We start from the raw sequence: 21,829 nt of genomic DNA on the forward strand, positions 1-21,829 counted from the left end.
TGCAAGCAAACATTTTATGAAGGTTTTCTAATTTTATGTATGATGTATGTATGTAGGTATGTATTTATTTTAAAAGATTTTATTTATTTACTTGAGAGAGAGAACAAGTGAAAGAGAGAGAACACCAGCTGGGGAGAGGAGCAGAGGCAGAGGGAGAAGCAGACTCCCCACTGAGCAGGGAGCCTGCCATGGGGCTCTATTCCAGGACCCTGAGACCGTGACCTGAGACAAATGAAGACACTTAACCGACTGAGCCACCCAGGAGCCCTGGTTTCCTAATTTTTTTTTTTTATTTATGATAGTCACAGAGAGAGAGAGAGAGAGAGAGAGGCAGAGACACAGGCAGAGGGAGAAGCTGGCTCCATGCAGGAAGCCTGACACGGGACTCGATCCCGGGTCTCCAGGATCGCGCCCTGGGCCAAAGGCAGGCACCAAACCACTGCGCCACCCAGGGATCCCTGGTTTCCTCATTTAAACAGTATGATGCTGACACATGAATAAACAGTCTGACAGACTAAAGAAAAATTAAAAGTCCAGATATAGATTCATGTGCATATGGAAATTTAGTGCATGATAAAAGTGCCAAGCTTTGTTTTTGACATTTAAATTCTTTATCTGAAGTGGATTTTTTCTCTTGTTTTAGCACTCTAACAAACATCTTTATTACATGAGTGCTTTAACACTTCTCTACGTGCCCTATAGAACAGCTGTCACATCCATCCACTTAAGTTAACACTAAACGTGGCAAAACAAGTGGTGCTCCTACAAATGTCTTTATTACATGTGTTCTTTGGAATTGTTTTTCTTTCTTTTTAAAGATTCTATCTATCTATCTATCTATCTATCTATCTATCTATCATCTATCTATGAGAGACACAGAGAGAGAGGCAGAGACAGAGGCAAAGGCAGAGGGAGAAGCAGGCTTCATGCAGGGAGCTTGATGTGGGACAGGACTCCAGGATCACGCCCTGAGCTGAAGACAGACACTCAACCACTGAACCACCCAGGCACCCCTGGAATTGATTTTCATATACAATATGGAGTAGGTTGAGATCCAGTTTCATGTGTTTCCTTTTTTTCCCACTGATCTGTTATGCCACCTCTGTCATATACTAAAATCTCATGTATTTATGGGGGCAAGTTCTGGACTCTGTGCCAGTCCATTTATCACTTTCTTTATACCTGTACTGATGCAGTACTATGTTAATAACTATATTTTCTCATTAGTTACTGATCTCTAGTAGGGCAAATATCACAACTCCTGGCTGTACTGTAGCTGTATAGAGGCTATTTTTGTCAGGGACAGAAAGAACAGGACTTAAGAGGCCAGGAAGAAGACAGAGCTAATGATGGGTGATGATGGCAGCTGGATGGCAGAGACATTAGACTTTCCTCAGGCCAGCTTGCCACTCACATGTCCTCTTTTATTCCCTACCCCACTGTGCAGCCTGGAGGGGCATAAGCTAGGCCTGGATTTGTGGAAGCAGTCTTCCCCCACCCTGTTCTTTGAAGCTCTGGTGGGAAGGTGCCCAACCTCCATCATATGGTGGGTGGCACGTATGGAGACTGGCTCTACTACATCTCTCCCCATCCAGGGTGCAGGCCACCAGGAATCCTCAGGGCTGCTCAGTTCAGTATGTCTGAATAGTCATCAGTCAGGGATGGGGCACACAGGAGGATCTGACTTCTTTTCACCCCAACTTCCCTATAGCGTGGGGATCTACTTACATCAACCTGATCATGCAGACCTAGAGGTAGGGACTTCCCCTCCCTTGCTACCTACACTCTAGGTGATTTATGGCTCAGCAAATATTTATAGAGAGTTCACGATGGAACAGGTGGAGTCTGACCCGAAGGCCTCTCAGGATCCGGTCCCTTCTCTGGGCCTAGGATTCACAGTCCCTGTGCAGTGGGGAAAGAGAAGGTACTTGGGAGTGTGAATCAACAGAGTCAGGGATGGGGAGATTGTGGGAAAAAGAGAGGGCAGGAATAAGTGAGGAAGTGAAGGAAGGATCACGGGAGATGTGTCAATAGGATGGGGAGTTTTCGTTTGAAGGGGCCAATGTCATTGGGATGTAAGTGCAGGAAAGAGGACATAGCACAAGTGTACAGCTCCTTAAATTTTCACCAAGTGAACACATTCCTCTTGCTTGCATCCAGATCAAGAAGCACAACACGACCAGGTAGATCCTCAGCACAGTTAGAAGTTGATGGTCTTTGGGAGGCTTCAGGGGACAGTTGTGGGAAGTTGGTGGGCTTCATGAAACTTGAGTTTGAGAAAGGACTCAAAGGGAGTCAAAGGGATTCTCTGACTCCGTGTGGCTGAGTAGAAGTCCAGGTCTAAGGCAGGAGGCTCTAGTGCACAAGGATTCAATAGAAGATATTGGGTCACCAGGGAAGGCAGCCCAGTTCACGGCTCCATGTTCTTTTTGAGAAAGAGAGAGAGAGAGAGCATGAGCAGGAGGGAGGGGCAGAGGGAGAGAGAGAAGCAGACTCCCTGCTGAGCAGGGAGCCCGACACAGGGCTCAATCCCAGGAACCTGGGACCACGAACCCGAAGGCAGACGCTTACCTGACTGAGCCACCCAGGCGCCCCTCATGGCTTTGTGTTCTTGCCCATGCTCAGATAAGCAGGTGTCCCTCCACGGACACTGTGCAAGGTTGGGACTTAGGTGTGTGGCTTTGCAGGGCTGGCAGGAAGGCATATATAGAATTGGTGGGGCAGAGTACCACTCCTCACACTTCTCGTAGCTTATGCTCCTGGGAGAGAAGGGTGGCAGGCACTGATGTTGGGCAGAGGGGCCAGGGGCCAGGGAAAGGGAATAGCTCAGGGTGAGGAAACAGGGAGGAGCAGGGAGCAGGGTGGAAAGAAGAGAGCAGGGAGAGGGATAGGCAACATAGAGAAGGAGCAGGGCGCAGAGAATGGGGAGCAGGGCAAAAAGGAGCAGGGCAAAGGAGCAGGGGATGAGGGAGGGAGCAGGGAGCAGAAAGAACAAGGGAGAAGGGCACCTGGGTGGCTCAGTGGTCGAGCATCTGCCTTTGGCTCAGGTCATGATCCCAGGGTCCTGGGATCGAGTCCCGCATCGGGCTCCCTGCAGGGAGCCTGCTTCTCCCTCTGCCTGTCTCTGTATCTCTTATGAATAAATAAATAAAATCTTAAAAAAAAAGAACAAGGAAGAGTGGTGCTGTGGCCACAGGCATACCTTAGAGGCACACTCCAGGCTCAGTGGCACCCTTTCCTGTAGATATTCAGGAAACCTCCCTGAGAAGCTCCTCTCCCAGCCCCTTTCAAGGATACACCACTCATTTCCCTGAAGTGCAAGTTCCCATCCCTCAAAGAGCCTAGAGGGACAGATGCCATGTCTGACTCCTGGAGGTCAGTATAGTGTGACCAGATGTCCCTTGGCTGGGACTGTGATCCGCAAGCGGATCAGGCCACTCTGGTTGGTTTGGGGACAGAATTTGCTGTGACTTGGAGCACAGTGTCCTGAGAGGGCAGCCCTGGTGGAAAATACCCTGGGGAGGGGATGTTTTGTTTCAGGGCTGAGATGGGGAGAAGACTGAGGATGTCCATGCAGGGTAGAGACTCCTCATGGATGTCCCTACAGCTGTTCTTGGGGGGCATGGAGATAGCTATAACCACATTGCTCTTTATATTTGGGTACTGCTATGACCCAGAGGCTTACGATACCTTTTAGGAACCTTGACTGTCTGTGAAGCAAGGAAAGGGAGAGAGGTACACATAGGCTGAGGAGCATTTATGGGGTGAGGGGCTGAGGTCCTAGTATCACATCAGTAGCTTTTGTGTCTCAGAGACCCACCCCATTTTCTCAGCCAGAGCAGGGTCAGGGGCTTGTATGTTGGTGGGGAGACAGGTGTGAGGAAGATGTGGGCTAAGTACCTGGATGATTTGAACTCATGATGCCTCACAGTCTCATTGAGGAGGATGAGCCCCAGGAATGAAGCCACGAGCACTAGGGATGGGAGAAATGTGTCAGGGAACCCTATTGGGTTGAGGCAAGATTTCCCCTATCCCCAAGACTCCTGAAACAAGTTTGCAGAGCACCTCCCTTCCAGGTTCTACTACCCCAGGGGGTTTTATCTACCCTTCTGGAACCTCACTGCAAGCCCCTGTGTTGGAGGCCTCTCCAAGGTCTACCCAGACTTATCTGAGTTACAGTAAATAGCATGGGTGTGTGGATGGTAGCATCTGAAGGCTTGCCCAAGGGTGACCACGGACAGAGCCAGGAGCTAAGGAGGGACCAGCAGGAAGGTGGGATTCATGGCAGGAGCCTGAGAGAAATGGGTTGGAGGAAGAATTGAAAATGGCCTTTCTCTGGTCCAGCTCACCCCTAATCAGGAGAGGATTCAGGGAGCATCCTTCTAAAACCACTGCTTTCCAAGGCCCTGGGGCCGGGGGGGGGGGGGCATTGTGGGAGGGAAAGGACACTGAATCTGCACCTCTGGCCAATGGCCCCACCTCCATCCATGAGAGCTGGGTGGATCTCCACAAAGGTCTAGCAAGAGGCCCAAGCTCAGTGGTGGATAAATAGTCAACAGGAGGGAGGTGCAGCCCGGGCATTCCTCCCCACGTGAACCCTCTTATTTTATTCTTTTGAGAGAACATACCTCCAGCCTTCTCCTGGAGTGCAGATTAGGAGTTGGGGAGTTTATCTGAGGTTCTTATGGCTTCTTACACAGACTTTCAATCCAGCTTGTTTTTTTTTAAAAAAAAGCTCCACCTTCACTCCCACACTGAAAAACAACTTGTGCCCTACTTGTTTCCTTCAGTGGGAGCTCGACAGTGTGATAGGAGTTGGTCCTCAGATTTCACTACTACTGTATGGAAGGTGTCCAGGGCTGGATAGTGAGACATAGGTGTCAGTCACTCCTGAGAAAAAGAAAGGCTGATCTTATTCTAGAAATCTACCTCTTCATCTGGGGTACCTGTCTGGCTCAGTGAGCGGAGTGTGCAGCTGTTAATCACAGGGTTGTGAGTTCAAGCCCCAGATTAGGTGTAGAGATTACTTTTAAAAAATCCAAAGAAAAAAGAAATCTACCTCTTCATCCATTATTAGGGGGGTGGGGAGAGATGTTTCAACATATATTGTAATGGTAATATGGTAATATGGTAGTACATTGGGAGCTGTTCCAGCAAGGAAATTTTCCAACTGGAGATATCTAAGGATGGGGACATGTCAATGGGAATGGATCAATAGGGGCTATATGGAGGGGTGGGGTTCAACAAATGGAAGGATTTTCAAACAGGCTTATCAATGACATAGATATCAATGGTGGGTATTTCTGAATGGGAAGATTTGACAAGTGGATTTATCGATGGGAGCATTTTGATGGGCATGTCCGAATGAAGAGATATGTCAGTACAGGAATGGGGTGATTTGTCAATAAAGATTGTCAATGGGGGATGGTGCCTGGCTGGCTCAGTAAGTTAAACATGTGACTTTTGATCTCAGGGTTTTAAGTTCAAACCCCAGGTTGAGTGTAGAGATTACTTAAAATATTTAAAAAAAAAAAGATTGTCAATGGGAATTATGTCATAAATAGACATTTATAAATAGATTTGCCAACTGGGTGGTCAGTAGGGGATATGCAAATGGCGAGAGTAATTATGAAGAGAGGTATTTGTCACTGGGATTCATCACTGGGTGATAGATTGCTGCTAGATATTTGTGAATGGGGAGATTTGTCAATGGGGGTCACCAATGAGGATATGTCAATGGGATATTTATGAGTAAGGCAGTAGCTCAACACAGGTATTTGCTATGGGATATTTGTGAAAGATGGGATTTGTACAGTGAGAGGGAACTTCTCCCAGGAGATTTACCAAGGGCTTAGAAATGTGTCACCTGCAGTCTTGGCAACAGAAGAGATTTGTAAGTGTAATGATTCATTGTCCACAATGAAGACTTCACAGTGAGGAACATTATTACAGGTGTGTGTGTGGGGGGGATTCCTTAGAAGTCTTTGAAAATGTTGGTATTTTTCTTTCTTTTTTTTAAGATTTTATTTATTTATTCATGAGAGACACAGAGAGAGAGAGAGGCAGAGACACAGGCAGAGAGAGAGAAGCAGGCTCCATGCAGGGAACCCAATATGGGACTCAACTCTGGGACCCCAGGATCACACCCTGGGCTGAAGGCAGGAGCCCAACTGCTAGGCCACCCAGGCATCCCTATTGGTATTTTTCAATTGGCGAGACTTGCACACTGGGAAAAAGTATACAAGATTTGAGTAATAAGAAAAACATCACAAATGAGCATATTAAATAGTTGTAACATCTCTGGGGCAGATTATCAGGATCACCAGTTAAACTAAGGTTTTCAGAGTGCATTAAATGATTACTACTAATATTATGCATTTATTTCCAATATATAAATAATCACTTCTGATAAGAAGTATCACTACTAAAGTTATAGGTCAAATTATATTTATCACACTACTACTACTAACTAGCTAATCCTTGTAAGGGCTATGTTCCGGGCACAGTTCCAGGAATTTTACACGTACAGCCTCATTTAATGCTCACATTGTCCCTGTGAGTTAGGCATTCCTTTTGTCCCTATTTTACAGATGTGGAAACTGAGGCGCAGAGAGGTGATATGATTTCCCCAAGGACACAGAGCTAGTACCTGGAAGAGGCAGGACTTGAATGCAAATGACCTGGCTGCAGCATTCATGTTCTTAACCACTACATGTTGAATGTCCAGAAATTAAGTCACTGTTAGTAACATTACACATGAAGTTATTATTTATGAGAGTTTCATGTTTTGACCTGAAAAAAAACCTCGATGAACACACACACTCCATTAAGTATCCTCCAACCCTAGCATGGACCTCAGAAGGAATCTGGGTAGGGACTGTGAGGCCCATTTTTTAGGAAGAACTATTGAGGTTCAAGTGAGGGAAGGGCTGGCCTCCAGGCTACCCATTGAGCTGGACCCCCCAACCTGCACACCTCACAAGGCTATCACCCCCACGTTTTTCCTCTCTCAGCCAGCCATCTCTCCCAAGCAGAGATTCACACCCAGACACGGAATGCTGGTAGTAGTGGGGGGGGGGGGGCGTGATAACTCACTTTACTCACTTTAGTAGATTTTCTAGAAGAGCAATAGGGAGCATGTCATGACCCCAGGACTACAGAAATCCTGCCAGGGGCTCCTGCCAGGGGCTCCTGCCAGGGTCTGTGGGAGGTGGCCTTGTATGCTATTCTGGCCTCCGTAGGGCCTGGTGGTCCACCCCATCCTTGAAGCACGGATGTCTCCATTCCTGACACCACCTGCTGGTGGGTGGATCAGCAGAATGGCCTCCACGCTGGGCTCCATCTTTTTCTGCTGCCTTAGTCTACTTAGCCTTCCTCCCAGGGATTTAAATAGCTGAGGGCTCAGAGAATGGGCCCTGGGGTCAGGAAACAACAGCCTAAAAATGCAGGGAGCTGAGACCAGGATTTGGTGAATTGATAGGAGCAGCGGAGCCAACAGCAACAAGGCCACCAGAACCCTTACAGTTATACCCATTAGCGAAGGCTACCATTTGCCCCTTTCAGTGTGGACAGGGTTTCGATCCTCCCAAGGTGTAGATGTTGACACAGAAATTGTTGCTGCAGCAGGCATCCCCGGGACAGGCAGAGAGATAGGCCCTGAATGCTCAAAATCTACCCATCCTGATTCAGAACGTATCTTGGGCCCTGGGGGAATCTCCTAAGAGTGCAAGAGGCTCCAGGGGTCCAGCTTGTTGACCCAGAATTCCCTGGAGGAGACCTAGCTTCTTCTTAGGAACAGTGGGTAGTCTGATGGGAGGGACTTGGGCAGGGGGGCTTTCCTTCACCGAAGGAAATGCTATTGGAGCCTTTGTGCAAGCAGATTCTGGTCAACCGGAAACTCGGGTGTTCCGTCGAATGTGTGCACCAAACAGAGGTTCTGGCTCCCCAGGGCTCACTTGAGTCAGGACCTTTGGGGTGTCAGGGGCAGAAGCCAAGGACTGGGAAGGGCCCGGCTGTGAAACAAGAAGGCTTAAGGAAGGGAGTGTCTGGAGGATCTGTTACTCAGCTTTTCTGAGGGAAGATGAACCAGAAAGGTAAGGTTTGGGTTTAGAGGCCCCAGTTTTGGTAAGGGAACAGCTGTGTAGGAGGAGGTATGCAGGGGGCTGTGGGCTGGCATACCTGGTTGGTCCTGATTTTGAACCCACTTGCACTTCACTGCTGTATTTCCTTCAGTGTTAGTCAAAGGAGTGAGGGGACGGGTGCCTGGGTGGCTGAGTGGGTTAAGCAGTTAAGGTCTGCCTTCAGCTCAGGTCGTGATCCCGGGGTCCTGGGATCGAGCCCTGCATCAGGCTCCATGCTCAGCAGGGAGTCTGCTTCTCCCTCTCCCTCTGCTCCTCTGCCCTGCTCATGGTCTCTCTCTCTATCAAATAAATAAATAAATCTTAAAAAATAAAGTGAGGGGAGGAGAGGCAGGGGAAGGGGGAGAAGGGCAGAGCTTGGGGATTTCCATATCACACCTTCCCCTCATCCTTCCTATTCCCCAAATAGCCACTTCCAAGGAATCTCCTGCAGGCCATGAGTGGGGAGCCAGGACAACCTCTTCTTCCAGAGTCCCTGGCTGGGTTATGTGGGGTGGAGCGGGGTGCTCTGAGCCCCCTGAAGCTTTCCCCTTTCACTCAAGTCAGACTCAACAGTACAAAACAGTAAGGACAGTACCACCCACAGAGGTGGATGGGGCAGGACAGCCTCCTGGATGGCATCAGGACAGTGCTCAAGGGAAGAGAGCTGTTTGCCAATTGATAAGACATTTGTCGATGAGCTTGTCAACTGGAGGGATTTGTGAATAGAGGGATTTGACAGCGAAGTAGTGATCTGTCAGTAGTGGGATAATTTTCTAGAGAGCCCCGTGCAAACGAGCATCATAAATTAACCTGGTAAAAATATTTTGAAGTATCAAGCAGAGAGATCATCCGATAAATCGTGGTGGATAATGCAGGTTATCCTGGTCATTGCCGATGTTGCCGATCACCAGCACTAATGCCAACGTACAGAATTATTGCCAGTACCTGAAATTTTATGTGAAATACAAAAAGCCAACATTTTGCACCCCTCACCCCCTCGGCATTGGTCCCAGGTTGTTCCCACCAGGTCATCAGTGGCCTGGCTTTGTTCCCAGACATGACACATGGACACTGCCTGCTGGATGGTAGTTCTTTATTTCATTGTTTTGGATAAAGAAAGACAGGAGTGGGAAGTGGGGTGAACACTGTGCAGGCTTTGGCTTCCACGGGGAGTAGGATTTAGGCCATCCGGGGCCGCAGGGACTGCCAGGTGCATATCCCTGGCTCTCTTGGCAGGCAGGCCAGGTGGCGGCTCTGGAAACCCTTGTCAGAGCCTGTGAGGAACTGGTCCGTCCACAAGCAGTGAGTGTCACTCTGCAGTTTGCAGGGGATGGATGAACAGGTAAACACCTAGAGGCGGGGAGGGAGGCACATCTCTGAGGGCTTCTCCCCCTGCCCCTGCCTCCTGTACCCCACAGAACTTTCCCCTCCTCAGTTTCCAATATTGAACTGCTAGGGAGACCTGGTGCTGCCCAACCTGGGGAAATACTCAAGAACAGCCCCTCCCATGGGAGGAACAGTCATTGGGCTTGGCAAGGTGACTGTAATCCAGCGAACTGATCAGTTTCCTGGAATAGTAGTTGGGGAACAGTCATGGGGGTGGGGGTGGGGGGAGTTAGGTCTCCAGGGGAATTCTCCCATAGGATAGGGACCAAGTGGCAGTAATAGAGAACAGCTGGCCAGTGGAGGGCCTTAGGCGTAGCAACAGAGCCGTGGGGCTCGGACAGTGTCACTGGGATCAGAGGACATTCAGGGCCACGGGGAGACAGCCTTGGAATAGTCAGAAGAGCAACGTAACACACCCTTGTGTGTGAGGCGGTCAGAGCCCTGGAGCAAGAATCAGATATGCTGGGGAAGAGTCAGTGGGTTGGGGGATCAACACTTTGGGTTCTTGGAGAACATTCTAGGGAACCAAGAAACAATCCCTGCGCAGGGGGGGCGGGGGTCAGGAATAGGCAGGGGGACTAGAAAATAGTCACAAGGAGGGATTTAGAGGGAAAGGAAGCAGCCCGAATTTCCAGGGAACAGTCTCAGGTTTGGGGGGTGGGGGTGGGGAACAGCAAGAGAGATCAGGGACAGCCCTAGGGCGTGGGGAGCAGCCAGACGGACAAGGCAAGGCCAGAGGGAGCGAGCAACAAGCCACGGCTTGGGGAAGAGCCGGAGGATGGCTGTGCAGGCGGCGGGCAGGGCCCCGGCACTCACTGTGCACCCCTCACAGCCAGCAGCATAGGTCTTGGTGAAGCCCCGGCGCTGAGCGGTACTCAGGCTGCTCCACGGGGCCACGAAACTGCAGGTGTTGATCTGCAAGTGTCCGTCCCGCAGGTTTCCTGGGCGGGGGGCGAGGGGAACAGACGGCAGCTGATTGGCTGGGCCGGGGGTCGGGGAGGGGCGGGGCGGGGACAGGGAGGCAGGGCGGCTCCTGATTGGCGCCCCTGGGGCACAGACCCCCCCCCCCCGGCTGGGCAAAGCCCCCGGCTTTCTGATAGGCTGAAATCGGGGGCGGTCCGCATTTCAACGCGACCAGCCCCTCGGGGCCTCGGCGCGTCGGGGGGCCGGGCCGGCGTGGCACCGGCCGAGGGGGCGGGGCCTCACCGGCGACCAGAAACTCCTCGCTGCGGTTCTGGGACCTGTGCAAGTATCCGCAGACGCTCTCCAGGGCGGGGGTGTCGACGAAGCGGATGTCCGAGGCATTCCCCAAGGCGCTGAAACCCTTGAACATCTGTCGCCGGGCGGGGGGAAGAGTCCCTTTTACTGACACGGTCTCCCACCCCGCGCTCTTCCCTGAAGCCCTCTAGCGTCCCCACGTCGCAGCTGACTCCGTCGGCTTTCAGGCTTATTGGGCCGGGAAGGAAGAGTTAGGGAGCGCTGGGGAAAGGGCAGGAGGGATACCTTGGTCATCTTGATCTCATAACGCCGGTTTAAGTCGGTCTGGTTGACTTCTGCGGTCCCCACGAACTTGGCCCTGATGACTGCGGGCGGGGGTGGGGGAGAGGGGGGGAGACGAGTCAAATGGACTGCAGGAGCCAGTAAAATAGAAGGATCACTCGCGAAGCACACACTTCGGTGGGGGGATGGCTGGAATGGCCCACGGCACGCTAAGCGATGTGCACGCAGGTTAACTGATGAATCCGTATTTTGAGTGACTACTCTCTGCCAGGCGCCCGCTGCCTTAAGCCTCTCCCATGTATTCATCGTGTGTTTGTTCGCTCAACAAATATTTCGGAGCCCGCCGCGTGCCAGGCACTGTTCTGGGGGTTAGGAACAAAACGGTGAACAAAACACAGAAGCCCTGCCTCGTAGAGCTCATATTCTAGCCAGGAGGAGACTCCACACAAGCGAAATAAATCAGTATATGGAATGTTACAAGGTCTTCAGTGTGATGAGGAATTTTAGAGCTGGGGGGTCAGGAATACTAGGGCACAGGGGTGAAAATTTTGAACAGGGTGGTGGGGGAAGGCCATCCTGACATTTGAGCCCGCCACCGATGTGGATACCTGGGGTGTACCAGGTAGAGGCTGCAGCCAATGCAAAGGCCCTGAGGTGCGATTGGGCCTGGAGTGATCAAGGAGCACGAGGGTGCAAGTGTGCTAAAGCAGAGTCAGCACAGGGCCAGGTGGAACTTTTTTAGACGGAGTCACCTTTGTGAACCCGCTGGACTAAGGGGAAACCAAAGCACAGAGTGTGTGGGCAGAGTGGGGTACACTCACCGATTTGGGAGTTGCAGAAGGCTGTCTGCGGGTGGGGTGGGGCACAGGTACAGGCCCTGCTGGGGGCGGTCAGCCACAGCAACAGCAGGATGCAGGAGGCCAGGGGCGCAAAGGGTGCCATGGTGGGTTCTGCGGGATGGGGAGGAGCGGTCAGTGGTCCTTAGGGGCAGAAGTGGGCAGCGCCCTGCCCCCCACCCAGCTTGGAAGGGGGTTAAGCCACTGGACTCAGGGCTTGAGGGGTTGGAGACTGTGGAGATCTTAAGGGAGGGCATTGGGGATTTGGGAGCCCAGCAGAGCTGAGGGGGCTGGGGGTTGGGAGAGCCTAGGAGTTGTGGAGCTTGAGCAATTTCAGGGCCTGGGTGAGTGGGGGGCTATGAGAATGTGGTGTTTGAAGAATAAGGCAGCAGAGGAGTTGCAGGATTTAGGGATGCTGAGAAGTTGGAAGGTGGGTCGAGAAGCTGGGGTGAAGACTTTGGGGTTCCGGGAGCTGGAGGAATTTGGGGGTTCGGGGTTGTGCATATTGAGGTTGGAGGAGTGGAGAGAAGCTGAAGAACTGGGAGGAGGTGGGGGCTCAGAGAGTTTGGGGACTTAGGGGCGGGTGCCCGAGAGGGATCTGGGAGCAGAGAAAGTTGTGGTGTTGGGGATTTAGGAGTCTGGAGGGTTGGGGAGTTGGCCTCCTGGAAGGCAGCTGCGATATTAGGGGCTCATGGGTTCAGAGGAGCCGGGGGTAGATGTCGGGGTTCCAAGGAGTGTGGAGTGTGGGAATTGGGGGAGCAGTTCCAGCACCCTCCCACCCCCCTCTCCTTGCCCGGCCCGGGGTTCTGGTACCCGCCGACCAGACTGAGCAGCCAGGGGGCTGGCAGGAAAGCTCAGGCCCTGCGGGCTGCCGGGGGGGCCCCAGCCTACCTCTGGTGAGTCTCTCTGGGCGCTGGGTCTGCGGCGATGGCGGCGGGGCCTGAGCAGTGGAGGATAAATGTCCACGCGAGGGGCGGGGGTGGCAGCGGTGCGGAAACCACAGGCCTCCAGGCTTCCTGGATGCATTACTCATCCGCCCACCCTCAGTGGAGGCCAAGGGGCGGGCCAAGGGCTGCCGAAAAGGGATGCATCCTTCTCCACTCCCTCCCTCTGGGCCTCGCCCTGGCCACCCACCCCCATCTCCACATCAGGCAACCAGTCCTTCCAGGCAGCCCCCGTGGAGGGCTTCGAGGCAGGATAACCCCCCACCCAGGGCAATTCCCTAAAGTCTCCAAATTCTCTCCAGAGTCCACCCGAGCGCCCCCCCCCAACTCCCCATGGCTGAAGCCCGAATCAGTTAATCCCTTTAATAAACATTGCTTTGTGCACCTACTGTGTGCCAAGCACACCCTCCAAAATCCCTCTCCTGGTTGATCTGAGAGCTGGGTGAAGGGTGAGCAAGGCAGAAAGGGAACAGGTTCAGTACAATCAGTGAAGAGAGAGAAAGCAGGTGAGTGGACGAGGAATACAAGGTGGGAGAACTGAGGCACGCACGGAGGGGTTAAGTGACTTATTCAGGATCGCAGTTAGCAAAGTGGCAGAACTGGGATTCGAACTCAGATGGCCTGGAGCCAGAGCCTGCTCTGAACCCCTCTCAAAAAACATAGGCAGGGGCACCTGGCTGGCTTAGTCTGTGGAGCTATGACTCTTAATCTTGGGGTGGTGAGTTCCAGCCCCACGTTGGGTGCAGAGATTACTTAAAATAAAATCTTGAAGGGGGGGGGACCAAACACTTCGGCAAACGGCCAGCATTTATCTAGCACCAACTGTGTACCAGGCACTCAGCATAAATTTTTTCACTTAAAGCTCACAGTAAAAAAATAAATAAATTTCACAGTAAAACCTCTGAGATGGGTACTGGTATCATTCCCATTCTACAGATGAGGAAATAGGAGCATAGGGGGATTGAAGAACTTTCCCAGGATCACAGGGCCTGCCTGGGATCTGAACCCGGGCTAACTGGTGCCAGGATCTTACCCCAGGCGTGGCACAGCCCTGGCAAGTGGAGAGCATGCCAGTGAATTAGTGAGCATCGGGTTGGGGGGGCAGTTCACTGGTGGGGAAAGAGGGCAGTGAGTCAGTAGAAAACAGATCCCCTCCCATCCTGCCCTGCCCCTTCCCCACCAACCCTCCCACATCCCGGTGGGGTGGTGTGGAGGGGGGGTTGGTGAGGCAATCTCTGCCCACCGGCTTCCAGATGCTGCCTGAATCTTCCCACTGGGGTCCTGGGAAAGGGCTCTAAGGGCTCATTAACATCCTTTGTTAGTCAGGGAAGGCAGACCAATAATAATAGTGATGGTAGGGATGCTAGCAGCCACTTACTGAGCACTTACGGTGCGCTGTGCCCTATATTCTTTGTGTCAATTCTCGCATTTGGTTTTCATGACCCCCTGGCTAACGAAGCCTGCTTAACTCAGGGAGGTTAGCTCAGTCCACACCACCACCGCCGCCAACAACAACAACTACCACTGGCTCTTATGGGCGTCGAACCCTGTTCTTTTTTTTTAAGATTTTATTTATTTATTCATGAGAGACACAGAGAGGCAGAGACACAGGCAGAGGGAGAAGCAGGCTCCCTGCGGGGAACCCAGGATCCCGGGATCACGACCTTAGCTGAAGGCAGACGCTCAACCGCTGAGCCATCCAGGTGCCCCCGTCAAGCCCTGTTCTAAAATCTTTGTAAGGACTTCATCCCTCAGCGAATCCCAGCTGCCTCCTGTTAATGCCAGCCAGCCAAGGGATGCTGCCCCAGTTCTGATAACGGTACCCAACGCTTTTGGAGGATGGAGGCTTCCTGTGGGCCAGATACTGTGCTAAGCACTTCCCCTGAAATAACTAATCTGTTCCTCCCAACTTCCCTGGTAGAGAGAGCCTTGCCTATCTCCTTATGCAGATGAGGACCGTGAGGCCAGCGGAGCGTTCCCAGGAGCCTCCCCAGGAATGAGAATGAAGACATGACCCAGTTTGGGGTGGGGGGCGCGGAGAAGGGAAGTAAACCAGGAATTTGGAGAAGCCGGTTGTGAAAGTGGGGAGGGAGAGTGAATGAGGCCGGGGCTGAGTAAGTCAGCTCTTGGCCGCAGGGAGACGTGCGGGGAAGGGAAAGCCCTGCCGCGGTGCCTCTGCTCTGATGCCAGCTCTGACTCCCAGGCTTGAGTCAGCACCGAGCTGGGCGGACTCTACACGTGAGGGGGTCTGTGCCTCCGGGTTGTGGTGCAGGTTTTGGAACCAGTGGGGTCTCCGGGCGGGGTATTGGGGTGTGTGGCCACCTGGGGAGCTGGATGGCTTGTGGGGTCCGTGGAGGTGGGGCACCGGCTGGGTGTGCCACCTGCCCGGGGTCCCCCGTGGCCTCAGGATGAGGGGAAGCCAAGATTCAAACCTAGGGCTCTCCGGGGCATCCTAGGGTGCAGAGCTCCTTGCCTACACACGTGTGCGGGTGTGACCACACGCATGTGCACGCAGTTGTGTTCCAGCCCGGGGCCAGAGAAAACAAGAAGGGTTTGTGCAATGGCGCGGGGGGGGGGGGGCTAGAAACCTCGGGACGGGGAAGGGCAGTGCGTGTGCACTAGCTCTCCGTGTCTCTGCCCCTGAGGTGTGTGTGTGTGTGTGTGTGTGCGCGCCTTTTGGTGGTGTGTGCTCCTCTGCATGGTGTATGTGTGGACCCGGGGCATCTCGGTAGCCCTTGTGTTTTGTGTGGTCTCTGAGAACCGTCTGTCTGCCTCTGCAGAGCGGGTGTAGGTGGCACATGTAATTGTGGCTGTGGTGCTCACCTCTGAGCCGCGTGTGTGTGTGTGTGTGTGTGTGTGTGTGTCCCCGCGTGCCTGAGCCTTGTGTCAAGCGCCGCCTCTGCGCTGTCATCCTGGAGTGCTATCTAGAGGATCCCCGTAGCCCCGTCCCAACACCGTGCCTCTCAGGGGCCCCGTAATGACGCCAGCCATTTGGGAAATGAGGAAGGTGGGGGTGCGGAGAGAGGGTGAGGCCTGAAGGTCAATCGGTCACCCTGAGCCTGCGGGCTTCCTGTGCCTGTCGGGAACTGGGAACCGCCGCCGCCCCGGCAGCCCCTCCGGGAAGGCCACCTCTGCCCTGTGGGGCAGCGCCTGGGCTGCCGAGGGGGCGGCCTGGCCCGGCGGTGCGGGGGCCAAGGTCGCCCAACCCGTCCCCCTCTCCCATCCAGGGGCGCGGGACACTGGAGGCGTCCTCACACCTGAATGTGTGTGTGTGCGCGCGCGCGTGTGGGCGCCTCTCCGTTTGAATAGCCGGCAAGGCATGGTGTGTGTGTGTGTGTGTGTGTGTGTGTGTGTGTGTCCCTAGATATCCTTGTCATGTGCCCAGGGCCGCAGTGTGGGTCTCGGTGGTTCTGTGAATACCTAGAAGCATGTGTATCTCCGTAGGCGGTGTGGGTCCAGGTCCCTGTACGCGGGTCTGTGGGTGCTGAGTCGCCCCAGGTGTGTCGTGTGTGCCCGTCATTGTTGCACGTGCCTCTGAATTGTGTGGCCATGCCTCCAAGGGTTGTCTCTGTATTGCATGGGTAATCCCCCATGTTGTGTGTGTCCCTCTGTTACGTGGGTTTGGGTGAGAGGAAAGGGTGTGTGTGTGTGTGTGTGTGTGTGTGTGTGCGCGCGCGTGCCGTGCTGCTGGGCAATGAGGCTGGCCAGCAGCGCCGGCCCCTGCCCCACACCACGAGCAGCCGGCTGGCTGGATGACTGTGTGGGTCTCTGCAGCCAGAGAGCAAGGTGTGCTGTGAGCCTGTGTTGGTTGTGGGTCTTTCCATTTCGTGGGTCTCAACGTGTGTGGGAGTCTCTGTGCTTGGGTGTGATGGTCTGAATTCTGAGGGAGGGCTTGTGTACGGGTCTCCAGGGTGTGTCTGTGCATGCTCACATACGGGGCCTGGTTGAGGGGTCCGGTTACTACGTGCTCACCACCACACCCCCGTGCATGCACACACACACTCACTTCTCTATCATCCGTCCACTGTAAAAACAAACTTTCCCTTTTCCGGAAAAGTCCCCCACCCCTATCCCATGGCTCTGCCCGGGAAAGCAGAGGCGGGATGTCTGGAACTTGGGGGGGAGGGGAGGGAGGGACAGGCAGGCAGGGCTCCGAGTTCGATTCTGAGCTCCGGAGGCTGTGTGCCCCCCGCTGCTGTGTGTCTCTGACTCGCCTCTTCTGGGAAGTGGCTCCTCACATGGCTCCCATGAATGGGCTTCCCTTGGCGCCACACCCACCCCCACCCCTGGCCATCGCCCTCCTGGCCCTCCCGCCCTGACCCTGCTCTGCCTTCCCCCTCCCCCAACCAGCTCAGCAGCACGACGTACCCTGTGGTGGTGAAGATGGGGCATGCGCACTCCGGGATGGGCAAGGTGAGTCCCCAGATGGGGTGTGTTTGTGTGTGTGTGTTTGTAAATGGTGCATGCTCCTGGCATCGTGCATATGTATGTCCACATATATTGCATATTCGATGCTCACTAGTCATTCTGTATGACTGTGTGACCTGGGGCGTCTTTATCGATTTGTTATTTTTCCCCTCACATTCTTAGATTGTTGGCCCGATTGTCTGTCATGCATTCAACCAATTTTGTGTGTCCTGTTATTTTGTTCATGTATCCAGCACTGTGTCTGTGTATTATCATGCCTCTGTGTTGAACACACACTGTGTAAGCTTTTATGTTCAAGGGTCCTGGGGTCCTGTGTGCTTCCCACCCACCTGATTTTGGCTCTGTGTATGTAGGAAGCCGACTCGGAATTTGTACGTTTGTGTCTATTCTCCTGTATGCTCTCATATTGTGTATACAACTGACTTTGTGTCTGGGTGCTCGTATGCATAGACTATACATACACACACACAATTTTTCCACAGCTTTACTGAGATATAAATCACCCACCATACTGCTTACCCATTTAAAGCGGAGAAGTCTGCCATTTCTTAGTATGTTCAAGGTTGCATATACCCCTCTGTGTGTCTGTGGTGCATGTGTGAAGACCCGGAGACCCGGGATTATGCAGGCTTGGGTCCTAGGCGTATCCACACAACTGTTGTGTACTCAGCCCAGCCGTGTCATCTGTGTGCATGCCCCCGCCAAAGGCACTCCCACTGCCCTCACAGCTGCCCTGTCCTCATCTGGCCCTGACGACCCCTGCCCCACTCCTACAGGTCAAAGTAGACAACCAGCATGACTTCCAGGACATAGCGAGTGTCGTGGCACTGACCAAGACATATGCCACTGCCGAACCCTTCATTGATGCCAAATACGACGTGCGCGTCCAGAAGATTGGGCAGAACTACAAAGCCTACATGTGAGTGCAGAGACCAAGGCCTGGGTTGGGGTCCCCCGCCTCATGTGGCCTGGGCTCCCCTGAGCTTCTGTCATCTCTCCTCTTCGCCCCCAGGAGGACGTCAGTGTCAGGAAACTGGAAGACCAACACCGGCTCTGCAATGCTCGAGCAGATTGCCATGTCGGACAGGTGGCGGTGGCCCAGGCCCTGAGGGAGGGGAAGAAGGGGGGTGGGGATGTGTGGCCACCCCAGCAAGGCGCTGACAGGCTGCCTTGCCCCATGTCTCGGCAGGTACAAGCTGTGGGTGGATACGTGCTCAGAGATTTTCGGGGGACTGGACATCTGCGCAGTGGAAGCACTGCACGGCAAGGATGGAAGGGATCACATCATTGAGGTGAGAGCACCCAGAAAGCGGCGGGGGTACAGAGGGAGGAGCAGGCGCGTGGCAGCAACACTCCACAAACTGTGAGGCTCTCCATGGCCCAGAAGGTTGCTTTACTAATGCCCTCAGTAAACTGTAAAGTACCTTATAAAATAGGAAGTGCTGGGTGAACAGCAAAGTATAAACAGCTTTATAAAGCTATTAAAAAAAAAGTTCTGTAAACCAGGAGGCCGCTGTTATCAAAGCAAACCGCTTTCAAAGTTCTAAAGTTCTTTGTAGACAGTGGTGCCCCTGGGAAATAGTAAAGCAATTTATAAACTGTAAAGTACCTTGAAAATACAGAGTGCTTGGTGAATGGTCATGCTTTATACATGGTAAGGCATTTTGTAAACATTGGTGCCCGGGCAAAGCATTTTCTAAAGTCTAAACATGCCATATATCCCCTGGTCCCTTGAAAAGGACGGGAGCTTTGTAAACTATAAGCCACGAAGTTCTTTGTAAATGGCAGCGTACCTAGCAAACTATAAAGCAGGGATTGGCAGATGTTTCCTGTCAAGGGCCAGACAGTGCACGTTTTAGGCTTTGTGGGCCATATAGTCTCTGTTGCAGCTGCTCTGCAAAAGCAGCCAAAGACATTATTTTAAAAAAAAAAAGGCATGGCTGTGTTACCCTAAAACTGTACAGACAACAGAAATTTAAATTTCATATATTTTCACGTGGCGTGAAATCTTCTTTTGGTTTTTTTCCTAACAATTAAAAAAAAATGTAAAGCCCATCCCTTAGCTCAGGGGCCATCCAAAAACAGGTGTTGGGCCAGATTTGGCCCTCGGGCCCTAATTCCTCAAACTGTTCTCAGCTGTAGACCCCCCACCCCACCACGAGCCGTAGGGGCCTCAGAAACGACAAGCCTTCCTCACACTGCCAAAACTGGTGCTTCTCATTTCCTTGGCAGCAGCCATGCAATTCTCCAACTTAAGGCACTTTGTCACTGTCACCCCTGCAGGCACTTCCCTCCTCTGTCCTCACTGGGTCCCTTTCTTCCCACCCCCTTCAGGTGGTGGGCTCCTCCATGCCACTCATCGGGGACCACCAAGACGAAGACAAGCAGCTCATCGTGGAGCTTGTGGTTAACAAGATGGCCCAGGCCCTGCCCAGGCAGCAGCAGCGGGATGCCTCCCCCGGCAGGGGCTCCCACAGCCAGGTCAGGCCCCTGGTGCTGGGTGAGGGCCGAGCCACCCCAGGAGGCTGGTGGCGGCAGGCAGGCCCCTGGTCCCGCTGCCGGAGCTGATCAGCAGCAGGCTAAGGGCACCGCCTTACGCACATGTGGCCGCAGTCACCAATTGTTTTAAAAACTGCTAAGAGAGCCCCTACGCTGACTTCCCTGAGTGCCCCCCAGCCCTCCCCTGGGAGCCAGTCCCCCACCCCACAGCCTGACATCGCCTCAGTTCTCAGCCACAGAGGTGGCAACACCCAGCACATGGGGAGCCCGTGTCATTTGGATTGGCTGGTGCTCCAGCCGCCAGCCGCTAACTATTTTTAACCTCTCCTGCTCCGCTCCTCTGCCGCAGACTCCGTCCCCAGGGGCCCTGCCCTTGGGCCGCCAGACCTCCCAGCAGCCCTCAGGGCCTCCTGCTCAGCAACGACCCCCACCACAGGGTAAGTGAGGGGCCAGCTTCCCAGGCCTCTAACTGTACTGGCATCTAGCACCCCCCGCCAGCCACCTCTCACGTGTATGCTCTTTCTGTCCCTCAGGTGGCCCTCCACAGCCAGGCCCAGGCCCCCAACGCCAGGGACCCCCGTTGCAGCAGCGCCCGCCCCCACAGGGCCAGCAGCACCTTTCAGGCCTTGGACCCCCAGCTGGCAGTCCCCTACCCCAGCGCCTACCAAGTCCCACATCAGCGCCTCAGCAGCCTGTGTCCCAGGCCCAGCCACTGAGCCAGGCTCAAGGCCGCCAATCCCGGCCGGTGGCAGGAGGACCCGGGGCACCTCCAGCAGCCCGCCCACCTGCCTCCCCATCTCCCCAGCGCCAAGCGGGCCCCCCGCAGGCTACTCGTCAGACATCCGTCTCTGGTCAGGCTCCGCCGAAGGCCTCCGGAGCCCCACCGAGTGGTCAGCAGCGCCAGGGCCCACCCCAGAAACCCCCAGGCCCTGCCGGCCCCACACGCCAGGCCAGCCAGGCGGGTCCCATGCCCCGTACTGGGCCACCCACCACGCAGCAGCCACGGCCCAGTGGCCCAGGCCCTGCCGGACGACCCGCCAAGCCACAGCTGGCCCAGAAACCCAGCCAGGATGTGCCGTCACCTGCCACTGCCGGGGGACCCCCGCACCCCCAGCTCAAGTAAGAGGACCCCACGGCAGCCCTGGCCTTGCTGCTCACAAAACAGGCTCCTACACCAGGAGAGTGGCCCCAGCTCCCAGTCTCCTCGGACCCAGGTCCCACGCAGGAGTCCCAAGAGCTTGATCTCCAGTCTGGGCAGACCCCTCCTCCAAGCTGTCTACCCCACCCCCCACTGCCCCAATTCACAGAGGCTCCTGCCCTCCATCTAAGATTTGTGCCAGAATCCCAGAGAAACCTTTATAGTTCAGAATCCTCCTAGTAGGCCCCTGGGAAAGCACCCTCCCACACCCCTCTTGGCCGCACCTTGCTGACCCTCCGTGAGCACCTCCCTGCCGCTCTGGAACCTTCCTAGCAAAACGCACCCTTCTCCTGCCCAAATGGACTCCTCCCGGCCCAATTCACAGTCCTCCTGTCACTTCACACTCTTCCCAGCTGTCCTCATGCTTTCCCTTACAGCCTAGGCTCCATTCTGGGCCACCCCAGTCTCCTCCCAAACCATTACACCGTCCCCTCTACCTCTTCTGGTCCACTCCAGGCCTCCCCCTACCTTAGCTCAAAAGTCCTCCCTGCCATATCCAACTGCTTCCTCTTGGACTTGCCCCCCACCGCACGCCATCTTGTCTTGGGCCCTGTCCTAGGTACAGACCCTACCATGCTCCCTCTGGGACTCCTCACCCACACTGGAAAGCTCCCTGCCCATCTTCACCTGCACATCCGACTCCTCCTAATCTAGCCTAGAATGTGAAGAGAGAGGTTCTGCCTAGGACTCTTCCCACTAAGGCCAGGCTTCATCCAAGTCCTCCCAGCCTGGCCCAGGGCTCCCCCACTCCACCTGAGAATCCATTAGGGTCCACGCCTGTGATGGTGGGTGGGAGGGTCACAGGCACAGCCCCAGGACTAGTGGGGCAGGGCTGGGCCGGGCCTGGGGTAACATTGTGTTTCTCTCCCCTTCCTCCCTTCCTCCCCTCCCCTTCCTCCCATGCCTCCACCTTGTCTC

General features: G+C 54.2%; 2 protein-coding genes across 3 annotated transcripts in view; one reads left to right on the plus strand and one right to left on the minus strand.

Moving 5' to 3' along the window:
- The window catches only part of SYN1 (synapsin I), a 49,552-nt gene that overhangs the window by 26,600 nt on the left and 1,123 nt on the right, over positions 1 to 21,829 (plus strand). For both annotated transcript variants that reach the window (XM_072815737.1, XM_072815738.1), the window contains exons 6-12: positions 17,137 to 17,199; positions 17,991 to 18,133; positions 18,227 to 18,301; positions 18,404 to 18,506; positions 19,549 to 19,695; positions 20,063 to 20,150; positions 20,247 to 20,832. In XM_072815737.1, coding sequence (XP_072671838.1) covers positions 17,137 to 17,199; positions 17,991 to 18,133; positions 18,227 to 18,301; positions 18,404 to 18,506; positions 19,549 to 19,695; positions 20,063 to 20,150; positions 20,247 to 20,832 — 1,205 coding nt within the window. The remainder of the gene's footprint in view (positions 1 to 17,136; positions 17,200 to 17,990; positions 18,134 to 18,226; positions 18,302 to 18,403; positions 18,507 to 19,548; positions 19,696 to 20,062; positions 20,151 to 20,246; positions 20,833 to 21,829) is intronic.
- Positions 9,197 to 12,995, minus strand: TIMP1 (TIMP metallopeptidase inhibitor 1). The gene is made up of 6 exons (XM_072815793.1): positions 12,734 to 12,995; positions 11,828 to 11,956; positions 11,010 to 11,089; positions 10,713 to 10,839; positions 10,323 to 10,447; positions 9,197 to 9,470 (listed from the first exon to the last, which is right to left on the minus strand). Exons 1-6 carry the CDS (start codon positions 12,873 to 12,875, stop codon positions 9,300 to 9,302), a joined length of 774 nt encoding a protein of 257 aa, XP_072671894.1. The 5' UTR covers positions 12,876 to 12,995; the 3' UTR covers positions 9,197 to 9,299.

This window comes from Canis lupus, chromosome X, assembly GCF_048164855.1.
Source record: "Canis lupus baileyi chromosome X, mCanLup2.hap1, whole genome shotgun sequence".
In the NCBI taxonomy this organism is placed as follows: Eukaryota; Metazoa; Chordata; class Mammalia; order Carnivora; family Canidae; genus Canis; species Canis lupus.